At 28.8% G+C, this 19189-nt stretch overlaps 1 protein-coding gene across 2 annotated transcripts; it reads left to right on the top strand.

The window, feature by feature from the left end:
* Window positions 1–9218: 9218 nt before the first annotated feature.
* On the top strand, window positions 9219–12622 carry LOC101221807 (H/ACA ribonucleoprotein complex subunit 3-like protein). Of its 2 annotated transcripts, none has more exons than XM_011653136.2 (4): window positions 9219–9373; window positions 9459–9530; window positions 11767–11809; window positions 12245–12622. In XM_011653136.2, the coding sequence occupies exons 2-4, from the start codon at window positions 9477–9479 to the stop codon at window positions 12340–12342; spliced, it is 195 nt and encodes a 64-aa protein (XP_011651438.1). In that variant the 5' UTR covers window positions 9219–9373; window positions 9459–9476; the 3' UTR covers window positions 12343–12622. The 2 variants fall into 2 exon arrangements, with proteins under 2 accessions (XP_011651438.1, XP_031738537.1); XM_031882677.1 differs by having other exon boundaries at window positions 9274–9384.
* Window positions 12623–19189: the final 6567 nt, after the last annotated feature.

Consider the following 19189-nt stretch of genomic DNA (forward strand, 5'->3'; position numbering starts at 1 on the left):
TAGACTACTATATGTGTATCATGATAGAGATAGACACGGATAGTAGTCTAACTTACTCTATTGCAATCCATCATAGATAAGTATGATATTTTACTATATTGTAAATCTTTTGGATCATTTTGTTATATTTGAAAATAGTCGTCAACCATACTGTTATCTTGACCAATAAACAATCAAACTTGAAATTTAAATGTAATATTTATATGAGACATTTTAAAAAATAGCAAGATATTGAAACTATTTACAAAATATAGCAAAATTCATCAAACTCCCTATAACATATTTAACTTTCTTGCAATATTTTGTCAATAGTTTCAATATTTTGCTATTTATGACAATTTCTCTATTTATATAATAATAATCATAAATAACTATACTAATTAAATAAATAGAGTCTAGTTGGGGCTCAAGTAGGGGAAGGATTGTTTTCCTTGTTTCTGCTCTTGTTTAGCTCACGAAAAAAAAAAAATCTTACTCCCTTCCTCATACCCTATGCTTAATCAGGGAAGGAGTCTCCCTAAAAATTTAGACATATCCAAATGTACTTTTTGAAAAGAGAAAAACTAAATTTTCATTAAAAATATCATGCAAACATGTTGCAACTGGTTTTACAAATTTTAAAGATAATAAAAATAAATATATAAAAATGTTAAGATCAAAACACTGAAAACGAACAATGAAAAGTGGAAGCAAAATTGAGTTTCCATATGGCATGTTACATCCTTTTCTGTCGCTCGCTAGCTTTTCTCTATTTTTACCTTTTGCCAGAAATATTAAACATAGAGAATGATGAGTATAAACATATACTCAATAAGGAACCCACTACTAGTCTCGCTAGGTGTCTGTTAACTTTCCATTAGGATCTCGTGAGAATACAAAAAATTATTGTGTGCTCGATAGAACACACACAATCTAGTGATCCCGAAGGAACACTCTCATTTGTTGGTGAACCTGAAGAAACATCTATGATATCGGGCTATAGTGATTCCATCAAACCACTCATTAAACATAACATGACAGACTAGTGATCCACGCACACAATCATAAATCTGCAAAAGATGGTGATCCTAAGGGACACCCATGTAGGTATAACTCTAATGGCCAAAGTTAACAGAACAGCACAATCCATAGCATGTAGCAACATCATAAACATGACATGATTATCAATCATAAAGTTCTTAATCATGTGCTTAATATATCGTGCATAATCATTAACATAAGCATATCAGTCACCATTAACATCATCATATTATGCATTTTAGCTACCATAAAAGCATAATAGTAAATACATGCAATCTCTTACCTTAGGTTATGATAAGTTTTTTATTGCAAATGAAACCATAATTTCACCTATTCATAACCAAAATTAAATTAACATTCTTTTGTCAACAAATTATTAATTTAATTATTTTAGCTGACCAAACACTTACCTAAATGGAGATTGAAAAACCCTCTTAACCTTGATGAAAAAAAATCAACATTTAAATCTTCAAGATTTGCCAAAAGTACCTTCGAAAAGAATGCAACCAAAATCAATTTCAATAATAACTTAATTTAGAGTCTCAATTAATTAACTGAGTATTAAAATTCCACATTAAAGATCCAAAATTAACTTAAATCCTCAATTATTTTATTCAACCAAATATTCTATAATAAATAAGTTATTTTAAAATATAATAAATTTCAAGAGTGGTGTAAACTAATTCGGAGACATTCTCAATCCTCGATTGACAATCTGAATAACTTGAATTGAGCTTCCAACCTAATCCAATCCGATGAGTTAGGGTTAGGTTGTACTGCTCTTTTTTTTTTTTTTTTTTTTTGTCGTTTCTAAATTTGAAGATGTGTTATAATGTAATCTCCAATTATCCATAGCCCATCAAAATATAGGTGCTCATACAATAATTGCTTTAGTTATTGCTCATCAAAATATGGGTGTTCATACAATAATTGCTTTAGTGAATAATAACTAAAGGGAAAGCACATCATACTTCGAAGCACTCAAATAAATCCACATACAATAATACAATTATTCACAACGTACAATAATCCACAACATACTTTGGAGGAAAACCAAAACAAAAAATTTGGTTATTCTTTAAAGCACTCAAATAATCAGGAATAAGTAATTTCTTGAAGTTCCCCACCCAACCACCAACAAAAGAAAACATAAACACAAAGTAACTGCATGCCTTTAGATTAGTAAGCTTTAGACATACATCTAACATTAAAGTTTAATTTTTGGATAGTAAATAATTTTAGTGTATACCAACCTATTAGTCGTCAAAAGGAGAATCAGAGGGAGACATCCGAGAGGGAGACTACCCAATGTGAGATGAAGTAAAGATGAAGAGGGAGACAACACGATGAAGAGAAGAGGGAGACACGACTGAGAAGAGCGATGAAGAGAAGAGAAAGACAACTGAGAACGACGATGGGGAGAAGAGGGAGACGACTGAGAACAACAATGAAGTGAAGATGAAAAGGGAGATGAACAGTTGAGAAGTGAGAAACTGAGAAGAGAAGGAGACGAACGACGCGTGAGGAAGAGATTGAGAAGAGGAAGAGACACATCCTTAAACCTAATGTTTTAACTTCCATTAAATATAATAATATATATATATATATATATATATTATTTATTATTAATTCGGTATGGGTTGACCCGAATTTTTCATCCCTTCAACTCGAGACCCAACCCAATGCAAAAAAAATCAAAATTGTCAACTCATCCCAACCCACATTTTAACCTAATCTTACCAATCCATATAATATTGATTGTATAGTTCAAATTATTCTTAATCTCTAGATTTCAACTTGAATTATTTTAAGTATAGTTCAAATTATTCTTAATCTCTAGATTTCAACTTGAATTATTTTAAGTATAGTTCAAATTATTCTTAATCTCTAGATTTCAACTTGAATTATTTTAAGTGTCTTTAACTCATAAGGCCTAAGTTACTATAGGATATTACTAAAGAAACACAAATTGGTAATATTTTACAGAAATGTATCAAATGGGCCATAATATTACATAAATATAGACCCAATTTACATATTTGCCCATTAGGCAGTTTTTTCACAAAATATACCTATTATATTAATATAGAAAATGGGAGAAAATCGGGCAACATTAAAATATGAAAGTTGTTTATCGTTTTCTCACTTTCCATATTCAACGAAAAGCATGCAATTTCGATAGTCAAGGAAGTGCTTCGAGTTTGGGGTCTTCTGCCATGAAGTTGAAGCGTTTGAGCGATCTCGACGATGAATATTCTCCGACCAGTTAGTTTGTTTTCCGACGGCCGAAAGATACAAGGTTAGGTTGTATATATTCTATAAACATATTGCATTTGGTATATTACATAGATTAAAGATGGTAGTCTGAAAAAGAAACGAAATAAAAAATGTGATTTTGCGTGTTATATACTCTGATTTATTGAGGTATCAGATTGAAGATGAAGTTTTTTAGGAACGTCGCATTAGGGTTTTTCATATGGATATTGGGTATATTTTGAATTTTATGGATGAACTGAAATTTTGAGTTTGATTTCTTTAACTTACTAAACTGAAGTTCATGAGGTTATTTGGTACTCTGATTTTCTTTGACAATGCAATGTCCTTTAAGTATGTTAAATGTTGGCAGGGTAGAAAATGGTAAGACGCAGTGAAAGATGTCTTGGGTCAAGGATGAAAAAAGTAAGAAACGAAGATAATCCAATCATTATCGATGATTCTGAGGTATATTTAAGATTAATTGATATAATTTGTTACTTTATTGACAAATGCAAATATATTCTAAGTATATTGTATTCATCTATATCATAGGATGAAAAGGGATCATGTTCTAAACAGACTTATGAAGAAAATCAAATGAAATTCAAACATTTACAAATAGTGTACCTATGGGAGGATGAATATGATATATACAAGACCAAATGACACTCAAGTTGTTCTGTACGATGAAAACTTAGCAAGTATAAGAAAAACAAAGGTAGAAACGTCAGTTCAAAATATGGAAGCACAAGGAAAAGAGGTTAGTTTAATTGTTTTATATATTTTATAAACATAATGTTAAAGAGTTTAGTTAATATATATGTATATAATGTACTAATATATAGTAGTATATAAAGATGTATACTTAATAGGATGTAACAGGATGTATACTTAGTAATGTACTGATATATGATGTTATATTAGAAATAGGAAGGATCAAAGAACACCGAATTACCCGTAGAAGAAAGTGATGAATCTGACGAGGTATATTCAAATGGAAACAATATTATTTTCTTTATTATTGTTAACTAGTACGAGGTATATTTGAAATATATGATTTATATTTTACAGGATAATGTACCGATATTGAAAAGAAAGTTATATACAGAAATGAAGAAGTCAAAAAGAAATTCTCAACAATCTCAAAAAAAGAAGAGAAAGTTGTCAGATGCGGACAAAGCTAAACAAGGGCATACTGGAAAGAAAAAAAAAATAGAAAAAGATTTGAAAAAAAGTGAAGAGAAACCAAATACAACAAAGAAATCAAAAGTGCAAAAAGAATTGAAAAGAAGTGTAGAATCGAAAAAGGTATAATTTATATATTCTGATATATATCATTAGATGAATTCACTAAATTAAATTTGGTATTGATTATATTGTAATGAATATTTATAATGTTAACAGAAAGCAAATATGAAAAATAAGACTGTAGAAAAGAGGGATGCAAATGAAGATTTAAAGGAGGTATTTTATGTCATACATCATAAATGTATATTTCAAATAGATATCATATATTATTTATATGGTGAAGTATATTGTTTGACGTTGTGAAATAGATATAATAATGCAGAAAAATTAACATGTCTTAATATTAATGTTTGCAGGTTGCACCATTAATCCTGAAAAGGAATAAATGGTATAGAGCACAGAAACTTAGTATATATGCACGTCTAGATGTTATTACAAACATTAAAAAAAAAAACTAAATAGGGAGCAAATAGAGATGTTTAGGAGTTCTCTGTTTGGTAATTTCCTTGATCTAAAAATAACTAAATTCCAAAGTCAATTGCTATTTCATATCATAAGACGACAATGTACCTTGATGAAGGAAGATGGACTTTGGTTCAATTTTGAAGGTAATATAGCTAAGTTTGGAATTATGGAATATGAAGCCATAACTGGTTTGAATTGTGGTCCTTTACCACAAGTGAACATGGAGAAACTGAAGGGTAGATTTTTAGGAAGATATTTCAAAAATGAGGATATTATATCGAGGTCAAGGTTGACATACATCTTCAATGATTCTAAAAAAGTAAAAGATGAAGATAGAGTGAAGTTGGCAAAAATTTATTTCAAAACTAGTATAATGATAAATAATATGTGGTATATATTCAAGGGGAATATTAAAAAACTGGTAAATTCAAAACAGAATAACGTTAAAATAAAAGGAATATTGTTAATATATACTATATATACGCATATGATATATTCAGAATGAACTAATTTTAAATGGATAAAATAACAAATGAGCTGTGGATTTTATCGTATCTTCAGTTGATGGAGAATTGTATATGACGGCGATTTGTTAAGATTCTGCAGCTTACGGTTATGATAAGTTTGAATACAAATTTATAAAACAATGTAATAAGATGGAATAAGAAGTTCAAATGATAGAAAATAATAGCAAAAAAAAAGCTGCCGGCGATGGAGAAGATAATGTAATGGCAGGCGGAGAAAGTGAACAATTAGGTTAAGTTATATTTTTAGAAAAAATAATTAAATAGTTTATTACAAAATAAAATAAAATTAAAAATATTATAATATATTATGATTTATAATTAATTTAAAAGATACTTGAAATTTATTAACATTATGAAATTTATATTAAATACAAATCGTTTTAAATAAGGTAATTTTTAAATAATCTTAAGAATATAATATATATTTAATAATCGTATTATATAATTAATAATTAATGAAAGGTTATAATTGTCAATAAAGTATTATTTTTTCTATTTAAGAAAATAATTTTGAATGTATGATAATTGTGAAATTTCTTAATAAATTTAGGCTTTTTGGGTAAAAGTTTCTTATTTTAATCCAACAATTAAATTTTAATTAACTCTTACAATAACATCCATATAATTTAACATAATTAATAAAATCTCTAAAAAGTGTGGGGTGTTACATTTCTTTTCCTCATGATTATACACCAATATACAATTATCAATTTTTCTTTTAAATAAAATTTATACCTTTTCTTTCTTTCTTTATTCAATCATATCAACGTCTCTATATAATCAATATTTGTATTTCTTCAAATAATTAATTAACTTTCAAAATAATTAATTTTCTATAAATTAAAATTATCATTACTCTTTTCCATAATAATTATATATATAATCACACATATATATATATATATGCAATTACCCAATCTCTAACAAACAAATTTCACTATTCCATTTAATTATATAAACCTAAATATATTACATTATTTTATATTTATAATAAATTTATATCTATTAGAATAATTAATAATACAAAATAAATTAATTCACTTTATTATTTATATTTATTATCATATTGGAAATATAATTTTTAAAAATTAAATTAATTATTTATATAATATTATAATAACAATATATTAATTTTATCAATAATATTATTAATGACGATTTTATATTCTAATTTTTTAATACTCAAATTATTTAATTAAATTCAATCTCAAAAACACACAAAATTTAATTCTACTCATTAAATATTCAACTAATAAATATTTAAATTAATTCTAATTTCGCATAATTCTAAATCAAATATTTCAAATTAACGTCGTATACTTTCAACATAATTAAACAAAATAAAGATAATTAAATTCAATATTACAACTTTTTTTAGCGTTACAACTCGAGATATTGGACTCTTATGTCATAATAATAATTAATAACATTTTTTTACTAAATTTCAAAATCTTTAATTAAATATACATACCCATGTATATGTATTTAATTAATCCAATACATTACTCCAAATAAATTCCTTAACTTTTATTAATCTAACACCAAATAAATTCTTTAATTTATAATTCCAATGAATGTAGCACCCATAATAAGTTTTTTAAATTTTTTGGGTGTCAAATAGTTTATGTATTTGGAGTATACATTATTTGAGTTTGAGTTATAATAGCATAAGTTTGTGTTACTGTAAACTATTTTTGTTTGAGAATAAAATAGTAAACATCATATTACATAATAAAAAATGAGAGTAGAATGGTAAAAATGATAGTAAGTAGTAAATACTTAGTTAAGAAGGATTTTGAGATAATACTCATTATTTATAGTTAATGGAAGGTTTTTAAATAGTATTACGAAATGATGTTTTATACAATCTTAGGATAGTTTATAGCCTCAATCACTTTCGAAATGGTATTCTACGCTTTAAATTAATACTAAGGGTATGTTTGGGGGAGGAGTTGGGTTATGTAACCCAACCCATGTTTGGGGGAAGAGTTATCATAACCCTAGTTTTACCCCTAACCCTTCTCCTCAACCATTCTCCAACCATTTCTCAACACTTCTTCATTTATAATTAATTTATTTGTTTTAAATACTATTTTTTTCCTCATTTGTAGTTTCTATATACATTATTAAAATTTTAATTTCTTCCTTTACTCTTGAATTAGATAATTTATTTTAAATTACACAATTAAAATTTTAATTTAATTACCTTCAATCAACTCTACGTTAGAATTCAAAATTAAGATTTTGATATCAATCTCAACTTGATTGTATTTTGTTAATTAGCTTAAATATCTAAGGAATATCAATTCAATAAAAAAAAAATGGTACAATTTTAACAAATTACCATAAATTAATTACAACAATTAGCAAAATATAAAGACTATTTGATTAAATTTAAAATTAGTGAGGGCCGTAGTTTCAACAAACCTAGAGGTGGTTTGTCTATATTTCGTCACTTTCATAATGTTATTTTGATTATTAAATTAAGTTTTGTTAAATTAACATAACAAATATTTTGTTATAGAGATGATAGATTCATGATTTTTTACCTAATCATTATTGCAGAAAGACTAAAATAAATATTTTGAAAGTATATAAACGACTGTTAAAAATAATAAAAATTAATGTTGATATTTTAAAAGTAGTCTAAAATAAATTGAAGAGAAAACTAAAACAAGATTCATTGTAATTTCCCACCAGAAAACAAAACTAGAGTTGGTAAAAGTCATGATTGTTATTTTCTATTTTCAAGACTTCGTAATTTCGATGGTTATTTGCACTTATTTACATGTTTATAGGTCACGTGTCACATTCATAAAAACCAATTTATTGAAACGTAACGTAAATAAATCAAGGCAACTTATTTGACAAAATCTAGGACAATTTGGTAAATTAAATGAATGAAAATTTTGTTATTGAATTTAGAATATGAATTAAAAAAGAAAATTATTCGCACCTAACGACTACTTAAAAAAGATTGAAAATGAACGTCGTATTTAAAAAAATTAAGGAATTTTTTTTACGAAAACTAGAACGATTTGGTAAATTAAATATATGAAATTTGTGTGATTGATCTAGATAGAATATGGTTTTTTTAAAAAAATATTGCACAAAAGGTTAAAATAAACATTGTATTTAAAGAAATTAAGGCAAATTATTTTACGAAAACTATGACAATTTGATAAATTAAATATACAAAATGTATGTATTAGATTTAGAATATGATTTTTTTTATATAAAAAAACTTATCCGCAAGTAAGGATTACTAAAAAAAATGTTGAGAATGAGCGTCGTATTTAAAGAAGTTTAGACAATTTATTTTACAAAAACTAAGATGATTGAGTAAATTAAGTATAGAAATTTGTGTGTTGGATCTATAATATAAATATAAATATAAAAAATAAAAAATAAAAAATAAAAAATAAAAAATTTCATAACAATACACATATAACCCTTTTCCCAAACATATCTTATTATAACACTATCATAGCCTTTCTCCCAAACACATCTTATCATAACACTTTCTCCATAATCTTTTTCCAAAACACATCGTATCATAATCCTAGCTTTATCATAACACGGTTTATCATAACTCTAACCCTCCATAACTCAACCTTTTCTCAGACAAACCATAAATTCAATTTTAAGAAACCACCCGGTTTGGTCAGCTAACAGGATTAGTAACTAAATTTTCGGTTTAACTATACTGAACCGGTTTAGTATATATACAATTCTAGGTTTTCATTCTTCATTTCAACAGCCGCCCTTCGTCCCTACCTCCCGTTCATTGGCGCGCCCCCGGTCGTTCGTTCTTGGTCTCGCCGCCGTTCGCCTTTTGTTGCACCTCTGTTCATTTCGTCAGTCACTGGTTCCTCACCTTTTCTCTAATCTAATTTGTATAATCAATATCAATAACCCCCCTCCTCCCCCTTTTTTTTACAGGTTGGGTGCCTATCGACGATGTATCTTCAGTTTTACATAAACGAAAATGGTGATAAAGTCTACACCACAAAGGTTTTTATTTCTTGTTTCTTCTTTTGCTCTTTGTGTTGAAGTTAATGGATATCATATCGTTTAGTATTGGGGTTGTACTATTTTTGACAGCGTCTGCTGCGTATCAGATAAGCAGTGTTATATGGGGTCCTTGATTTTTAAGATAGTTAAAGATTGCCGAGTTAATGATCATAAGTTTTGGAGACTGGACTAGTTCTATTTGTGCTGACCTTCCTTAGAAAATTAGCCTACCGTTATTAAGTGCAAGTAATCTGTGTAGTTGCAATTAATTTATGTACCCATGAAATGATTGATTAAATCTATAGGATACCTTTGCTTAGAGTGTCTCAATTTTACAGTAAGTTTCTGTTAAGGCTTTGAGCTTTGTTCCAATAACTTCTAATCCTCCCGTCTTTACTTTACCATATCACGATAGTAGTTTAGAATTCCCTTCGCCCGTTCCTTGACCAAGAAGAAGGAGTTTTAGATTTTAGGCTTTCGATGCCATTCTTTCTCTGCTAATTTGATTGGTAAGTTTCACATTTACCAAGGATGCTCTTTCATTATCACCTGCCATTTCTTGGGAAAAATGTAACAACCTGTCAATTCGAATGTTTTATTGAATGTCATGGAAGTGATTATAACTTAAGGTCAAGGATTCAATCCATTATGGCCGCTCCTAGGAATTTCCTATGAGTTTATTTGACACCAAAATATTGAAGGGTCAGGTGGGTTGCCCCTTAAATTTGTCTGTGTGTGTGTAAGATGACCCGAAAACTCACGGATATAAAAAAAACTGGAAACCAAAGGTAACTAATTTTTACTTGATCGAATAATAAGGCTTAAAATTCAAAGCCAAGTCCATCACCAAAATGTAAAGGACTAGGCAGTGGTATGAATTAACCCAAATACTAAGCACAGAAGCTTAATCTAAAGTAAAAGCTACTTTAATGAAAACTAAAATCATACAATTATGAACCAGCAGATCTTCTTGAATCCCCCCAGAAGACACCAATCCATTAGTCACTGCAAGAACTATTGCTTGCACTTCCATTTGATAAAATTTTATAAATAAAGATGAGTACAAAAATACTAATGTGTAATTTCCTAGCGATTTATAACTTGGACTGTAACCTAAAACTTTCTCTAGACAGTTAGTCTTATTACGTAAACCAGATCCTTGCGTTGATAACCTGGACAGAAACCTCCTCATAGTTCAAATCTTCTTTCACTTGCAATGGTGTATGGCTTAACTTGGGAGACATTTGCAATATACTTCCGAAGTATGGAGGTACGGAAAGTATTATGGATTGAATCTAAGACAGGCAGTAAGGCTAAGCGATATGCCAGTATACCCACCTATTCCAAATTCTCAAAAGTTCCAAAAAGTCTTAGGCTGAGCTTCCCTTTCTTCCCAAAGCTCAAGATTCCTTTCAACGACAAGACTATACCATATATTCAACTTTTAAAATTTAGTTATTTTCTTCTGACTGCTGACTTTAAGCTGTCTTCCTTTTCTACTTAACTGAGTCAAGACCTCATTAGATATTTGCACTGACTCAGGTCCCAAAATCGAGCTCTCTCCCACTTCAGTCTAATTGGTTGGTGACCTACGCTTATCCGTAGGGTGCAATGAAAGGGGCCATTCCGATAGTTGCTTGATAGATATTATTATAACTAAATCGTGTTAGATGGAAAATGTTTGTCCCAGCTGCCCTGGAAGTCCAAAACTTAAACTTGAAGCATATCGTACACTATTTGAACTGTCCTTTCTGACTGACCCATCTGCGGGTGGAACAAGATACTAAACCGTATTAGATGGAAAATGTTTCTCCCAGCTGCCCTGGAAGTCCAAAGCTTAAACTTGAAGCATATCCTACACTATTTGAACTGTCCTTTCTGACTGACCCATCTGCGGGTGGAACAAGATACTGAAATCAAGTCTTGTGTCTAGAGCCTTTTCCATACTTTTCCAAAGTTTGGAAGTGAACTTTGGATCTTGTTCTGACAGTATAGTCTATCAATCTTGTTCTGACACCTTGGATCTTGTTTAGACCAAGTGTCTATAAAATACAACTAAAATAGGTCCTGCACATACGTCTTCACTTGCTTGATAAACTGAGTATCAAAAACAAAACAAAAGAGAAAAACTAGCTTGATAAGCCATTGCTAATTGCCCTTAACTGCTTGTAACTTCTTTTGTGCAGACAATTTTATGCTAACTTGTCTGTTTCGTATTTGTCCTTACCTTGTACAGAAGGAATCTCCTCTAGGTTTGGCCACGCAATCTGCTCATCCAGGTAATTTTTTTTTTTGCATTATTTGGCTAGTTGTGCCCCACTTCCTTTCACTGACTTGCATAATTAGCAATATCAATGTTCCTGTTAGGGAGAAAGACCATGTTCTAATGTCGTTTTTTCTTATAACAAGGGAATTGGTTGAACATTATACATGGTCTATTTCAGTTGTAATTTTCACTGTGGCTGAGGCTATTGTGAAGATTGGAATTATACATTCGTGAGAATGGAAATGCACCGTTGATATACAACATTTATCATTGTAGAAGAGGATAATATCATTGGTCACTTATCTCTTTAGAGATACCATCGTTTGTTCTCTATCTATATTAATTGAATTAATAAAGATATTGCCTGATAGGCTGCCTCTTCAATGTGGTCATGGTTTTAGCAGTTTTGGGGATTTCTGTTAACCTGTTTTACATTTTCTGACTGCAGCTCGTTTCTCCCCTGATGACAAATATTCGAGGCAAAGAGTTCTTCTTAAGAAGCGATTTGGCTTGCTTCCTACACAGCAGCCACCTCCAAAGTACTGAACTCAACGCACTCTCAAATCACAACTCTATGGCAGTTCTCAAGTGTTTGTTTCCCAAACCCCCATCAATAGTTAGATCGTGACTTGGTTAAACTTTGATAGATAGTTTGCCTTTTCTTTCTATGGCTTGTAATTGAGCTGTAAAGCACAATTCACTGTTGAACCTTTCTTTAAGCTTGTCAGTGGCTTTATGTTTGTATTAAACTTTATTTTACTGAAAGCAAACTTTTATGTACTTTGAAGATCTGGTTTTAGTGCAAGATAATGTGCCTTTTTTCATACTTTTCTCCTCCTTTTGTACAAACATTGCAGTTGTCAAGCACCAATGTCTGCTGATCCTTTCTAAAGTTGTTGGCATTGTTTATGTATTTAACCTGATTCATTGACAATTAATTGAGTCTAAGCCATAAGGTGGTAGTCTCCAATTTCCTTGGTTTTGACATTCAAGTTCCATCGACGTTTGTGATTCAAGACGCATATGCACCGGAATTCATCTCTAGACTATGAAGGTATGCAAGGTTCATTTTATGATCCATTGATTTGAAGAACTATAATATTTTAGAGATGATCATGTGCTTCTCTTGGCCTGGGAATATGGTTTTTGTTCCAGGGTATTTGAATTTGAACATTGAAAAAGTATGTTCAAATGGGTTATAGGAGCTAGGAGTTTGGGCCTAAGTTTGCCATATTGCTTGCAAAAATATAGCTGAACGGTTAGGTGCTTGACTCTTCTGCCCCACTTAAGGAATAATTAACTGGATGCAGATATAAAATTAGCTTATGAAACAGATATATCATCATCAACTATTTTGATGGTTTTGGTCTCTAAAGTACCATTTAGAGTTACAAGTTATACTTGGTGAATTGAGTTTCAAACTTTTAACCTTAGTTGAATTTATAACTTAATTCGTTAGTTGAATGTATAACTTAATTAATTTCTTAAGCTATGCTTAAGTTAGCATGATTGAGATGTGTCTTAAATAGATAAACAAAAGTTAAAATTTTCAATCAAAATATAAAGCAGGCTAAAGTTGGAGAACAAAGGTATATTGTCACATGCGATAAACCGTGTTTGTCGAATTATTGTCTTCTAAACAAAACTTTGTCAAATTATGGTGGGTTCGTCTGTCAAATAAAATGATTTTTGAAAAAGGAAATGTAGAAAAAGGAAAATAGAATACGAAATGAATCTTCCTTGAAACGATTGATGGAAGTATTATATCTTTGTTATAGACATTGTTTTTAGAAAAGGAGGAAGAACATGGCATCCATTGAAGAAGACCAGAACTCTGTAGCCCTTTTCTTCAATCACAAAAGCACACTCTAACATGATCATACTTCTTTAATTTCCTAAAGATATGATTTGATATACACGAGTCCAAATCACCTAGAGTTTTTGTTTTCCCAAAAAGTAATTTAATTAACATAATTTTCTTTTCTTGTTCTTTTAATTACAATTCAAAAGGTACTTTAGAAAAACAATTATGAAACAAATGTGGTTAGGATTAAAAAAGAAAAAGAAAAGAAAAGAAAAAGAAAAAGAAAAAGAAAAGAAAAAGAAAAAGTGATTTAGAAAAGGAGCCAATTGAAGCACCATATAGAAACTTTAATTTATGTTATTTTTAGGTTCATATATGTGAACATGCTCTATTTTAAACTAAACATACAATATAGTTTTTCTAAAAAAAATGTACAGTCTAAAACAGCACTTTATTATTTTGTCAAAAACTATGTGCTGAAAATATCTTAATAATCACTCTATTTCCCAATTAAACCTAAACAAAAAGAAAATAATGCGAAATTAAAGCTTCCACTATTCAGACATAGGTGTCACTTTTGAGCCTATCCCTTTATATATTATGTTAATTTGATCCCAATCCAATATTTAATTGCAAAATTAGGAACAAAATCCAATAATCATTGAGGTATTAAAATGGGTTAAATTTTTCGTCTTAATTGGAAAGCTATTTGAAATTCTATATATAATTTTTTATATACGTGTAGACAATAGAGTGACACATGTGTTGGATTGTGTAAGATTTGCATATGGTTTCATCAATGGTTGCTTCGATATCTTTCTCTTCTTTTTTCTTTTTGGAATTAATGCGAAACTCTATAGAATCTAATTTCTTTTCTTGTTTTCTTAATTAAATTCTTTTCTTTTGGAGAGACTTTTATTGCCAGGAACTTTCAAAGTTCTCAAATTGTGTTGAAATTCGTTAGTACAAACTTTTGTCACCTTGATGATGATGGGAGAACAAATAAAAATGTGTTTTGCATTAAAATTTACATCAAAGTCATTCACTAAAAAACGAGAGATCAATACATGAAAAACTACATAGTTCTTTAACGAAAAAAACAAAAGATCAATGAGTGAAAAGTTACATAGTTTTTTATTTCGTTATTTTTCAGAGTTGTGTCTATCTAATCTCCAAACATGAGTTAAAAAGTATTCAATAAAAAGTTGTTAAATTTTTGAAGAGGTATTAAATTTGAAGGTATATCATTCGTTAGAGTTCATGGTTTCCTCGAAAATTGATTTTATTAGTTTAGTATTTTTGAAATCGTCCTCTGGAGCCTAAATCCTTAATTTCTTAATCACTTTGCTTGTCCCCTAAGTTAGAAAAGAAACCCCTAAAACTCAGCTCAATTTCAGTGAGTATAACACTGCAAGTTTATCCAATTAATTGACACATCCTAACCACGGAAGTTTTGCCATATTGTACTGCCAAGTATGCCAACATGTGCCACATAAGCACTAACTATGCTAATACAGACTTTGATATTAATGAAAATGAACATCAAATATAATAATATAAGTTCAACATGAAGGGTACATGAAAGGTTGATCAAACATACTTTTCAAGGAAGTGCTAATTACAGCACTAAACAAAGGTGTTGTATTTCATGAATTGAACTAAAATGTATAAATGTGACCCTTTTAATTTTTTTTATTTATGTTAGTTTGATTTGCTAACACTCAAACTATTTCAATTAAGGTAGAATTTCGTAGACTATTAAACTCTACAAACTAGTAGCTGAAGTGATAGCGCAGTGATGGCCAAAGTTGGTCACATAAACGATGGTTAGAGTTGGTTACAAGTAGTCATTGTTGAAATCGGGCATCATAGATAATGATTATTGAAATTGGTCACTCGGTGTGACCATCAAAGTTGTCTGTGGTGGTGGTTGTCATTGGATGGGGACATTTTTTTACTTTTAAAAAATACGTGTTTTAACATTGAATGAATTATTATAACGTATCCAATCCATTTCGAATGAGAGCTTAAAACCTATTTAAAAATTAGAAGCATAACACTTATAATATTAACTTTGTTAATGAAACTTACAGGACTTATAATTATTTTTATATAAAGAAAGTTATAATTATTTGGTAAAGAAAAAGTAGTATTTATTTATTGAGAAGACATTTTAACTTTGATAACACAGGAAAAACTTGGATTATGCCAACAATTATTGTAAATAATTATTCTAAATTCATGCACAACTTCCAAAATTTCATATGTCCATTCTCTTGATTGAAGCATAATAATTTATTATATTATATTGCAGTGTGTTTTCCATAGTAATAAAAAACAATTTGTATAGCATAAGTTAAAGGTAAATTGATAATATTTATTATGTATTGGTTGAAGTGGGAAGTTTAAAAGTGGTATAAAAACGATAAAGAAAAGATTGGGATTGAGGTGTGAAAAAGAAAAAATGAAAAGAGTCATATGGAACCCATTTAAAACTGTTACTGATAATATGATTAATTGCGTAAGGAATATAATTCCAACTGTCAAGTCCTTTTCTAACTAAACCATCTTATTATTCTTAATTAAACAATCTCCTACCCTTCCCTTCTTCACCTACTTAACTTAATATCTTTATATCATTATTGTACTATACTATATATATTATATCATATCTGCTTCATTATATATTCATTCAATTTATTAACAGTAGTTTTGGACCCAATACATCTAATTAACGTTTGGTAAATTTTAGAGGCAATTTCAAAATAAATAAATGAAATCCAACTAGCTCCATCACCCAGTTCGGCTTGGGAACATAACAGATTGGTCCACGTCTATCTAAATGAGCATTGATGGTGGAAAACCAACTATTTAATACTCAAAGTTTGGTTTGAAAAAGTCATTAATGTAATTGAATTTTCAAAAAAAGAAAAAGGAAATTAAACTCTAAATAATAATTGGGAGAAAACTTGAGGTTCACAATTGTTTTTGGAATCACCACCCTGATTCCCACATAATTAAAGGGAAAATTTTGGAAGGATGATGAAGAATAAATGGGGGGGTGGGGAGGAGGACAAAGAACATCACATCCACCTCCCCGTCCTATCCATGAACATCTCTAACTATCTTCATTTCCCTTTAATTTACCAATCAATTCTCTTTAACTTCCACTCTCATTTCCTACTTTGTCGAGGTCGACTCTACCGCAAAATAAGCAAATGCAATACTTAGATTAGACGTTTTTTATAAATTTATTCCATCAATTTTATTTGTCTGGTCCTACAATATTTGAGTATCATTCGTTGTGTTCTTCATGAATTGAATCTAAGACCTTCTAGTTATTTTTTGAGATTATGATTAGTTTTTCTTTCTTTTAAGGCCATGTTTTTCTCTCTCTAAACAAATTTATTGTTGTGGTTATCCGATAGTCAAACCTTTTTTTTTTGTTAGATTTTTGGAAGAATATTAAAAGTTTAGTTGTCATGCATTAAGAAAAATTGAGGAAAATCATGAGTTTTTTCTACAGGGTAAGAAAAGTCATAGTCTAAGGAACCTATGCCTTTGGTTTTCAATGGTCTATTAGAAACAATTTAAACTTTAATTTTAATTAAATTACTTTTGTATTCTCTAATTAGAAAGTGAAAAAAAAGGATGTATCAGTCAAAAGCTTGACAGAGTGTCCTTGTAATTGGGGTTAGTAAAAATTAATTATTTTTTGTGATGGTGGTAAATTTTCATATAATAGATTTATTTATTATTCATGGTTTTTTTCTACGAGTTAGAATTTTTCACGTATTTTCAATTTTTATTGGTTTTTTCTTTTTAAATTTCTCAATCATTTCTATGCTGATTTTGTGCAGTGTAGAAGTGGGAGTCTTTTCCTAACATTTTTCTATTCAGATCTTGACGTTAAGAAAACAACTAATATATTACTATTTTTTTTCTTTTCTTGTGAACTTTGAACATATATAAATCTTTTATGTTGTTTAGGTATTCAGAGAATATACTGAGTATACTTGTTATAAGAAAAAAAAATGTCTATCTACTTAAGAAAATATCAAATTTTACCGTTTTGGATGATATCAATTGAAACTTTAATACTCTATCAATTTAAACTCTAAACTTTGGTTAGCATGTACAAAATTCACACCATTATTTATATTTTGTTCGAAAAATATTTTGTAAAACTTATAATTATTTTAACCAAATTACTTCTAAATTATGTATCACAATCAATCTAGAATCTTTGTTAAGATTATACGTGAAAATTGTCCATTGATCAAGCCTTACACGTATACACACTTCTTCCAAATACTTTGGATATTAGTAAAATGAACGATAAGAATTAGTGCATGGATATATTTAAGAAAAATCTCATCGAAGATTTAAATTAAGTCATTTATGAAAGTTTAGAGTTTAGCGGTTGACAAAATAATACAATGTTTATCCAAATATAATATAACGAAAAATGATATAACTAAGCTTATATCAATATCTATAAAAGCTCACGATTCTAATTTTGACACAACCTTGAACATTAAAAAAAAAAAAAAGATGTTTTCATATATAAATTACAACTTCTAAAAAAAATCATCAGGTGCATGTAGACTTAGGAAAACAACTTTCTTATTAGAAAGTATTTTAAATTGATAATTACATGTGGTATTAGTTCATATGAACCTAATTTAGAAGAGATAACACCAATGATTAAATTATATATATGAAAAAAGAAAAGGATAGATCATACTCTATTTTGGTGGAAACTCATTTTGAGGTTGCTTTTTGAAATTAAGTGTTCTTCTTTTTTTTTTCCTCATTTTGTTTGGTTTTAGGAATATAGGGAAATTAAATGATGATAAAGAAACAAAGATTGTTCCAATTTTGCAAATATTAATTACTATACACATACAATTAAGAGAGCCAATGAGAGTTTAGTGATGTTGATATTACTAATACTCTGAATTATTATTACAATTAATTAATCAAGCAAATTTGTAGCAATTTATTTATCTATCCTACCATATATATATATATATATATATTCATTCTTTTTTTTTTTTATTAATCATTTTATAATTTTATTAGTTTTGTATACTTTTCAAATTTCCTGCTGGGAAGAAATGGAAACATCCAAAAACTGAAGTTAAAAAACATTCCTTAATTAATTATATATGGGAAGACATTTTTCATTTGGCTGCATTCATCTGCCCCAAATCCTATTTATTTTTTAATTACCATATCTCATATATTACCTTTTTTTAATAGGAACACTTCTCTCTACACTCTTTTGTTTTTATAATTCTTCCTCTTTTATACATATGAGACGTATTTTAATTTGGAGAGAGTTCAAATCTCAATCACCTCCAAATGTTTTATTGAATTATATCTATGAAATGCTACAAGAATTTAAATATATTTTTGGTCTTCCAAATTTGATTTAGCTAGGTTGCAACATTTCTAAGTTTTCAAACAGAGTCGATAACATTCACGAATTCTCTATTAGTTTTTAAATTTCTCTCTCTTTGTTAATTATTAATGGAAAGTTGATGGGCACATATATTTTATTCTATTAAAAAATGTTAAATTTTT

Source organism: Cucumis sativus, chromosome 3 (genome assembly GCF_000004075.3).
Source record: "Cucumis sativus cultivar 9930 chromosome 3, Cucumber_9930_V3, whole genome shotgun sequence".
In the NCBI taxonomy this organism is placed as follows: Eukaryota; Viridiplantae; Streptophyta; class Magnoliopsida; order Cucurbitales; family Cucurbitaceae; genus Cucumis; species Cucumis sativus.

What these genes read in the sequence shown, in the direction of transcription:
- LOC101221807 (XM_011653136.2), top strand. Translation starts at nt 9,477, where the DNA reads ATGTATCTTCAGTTTTACATAAACGAAAATGGTGATAAAGTCTACACC. An exon ending in ATAAAGTCTACACCACAAAG is followed by an intron (nt 9,531 to 11,766) that starts GTTTTTATTTCT and finishes TACCTTGTACAG; the next exon opens with AAGGAATCTCCTCTAGGTTT. An exon ending in CACGCAATCTGCTCATCCAG is followed by an intron (nt 11,810 to 12,244) that starts GTAATTTTTTTT and finishes TTCTGACTGCAG; the next exon opens with CTCGTTTCTCCCCTGATGAC.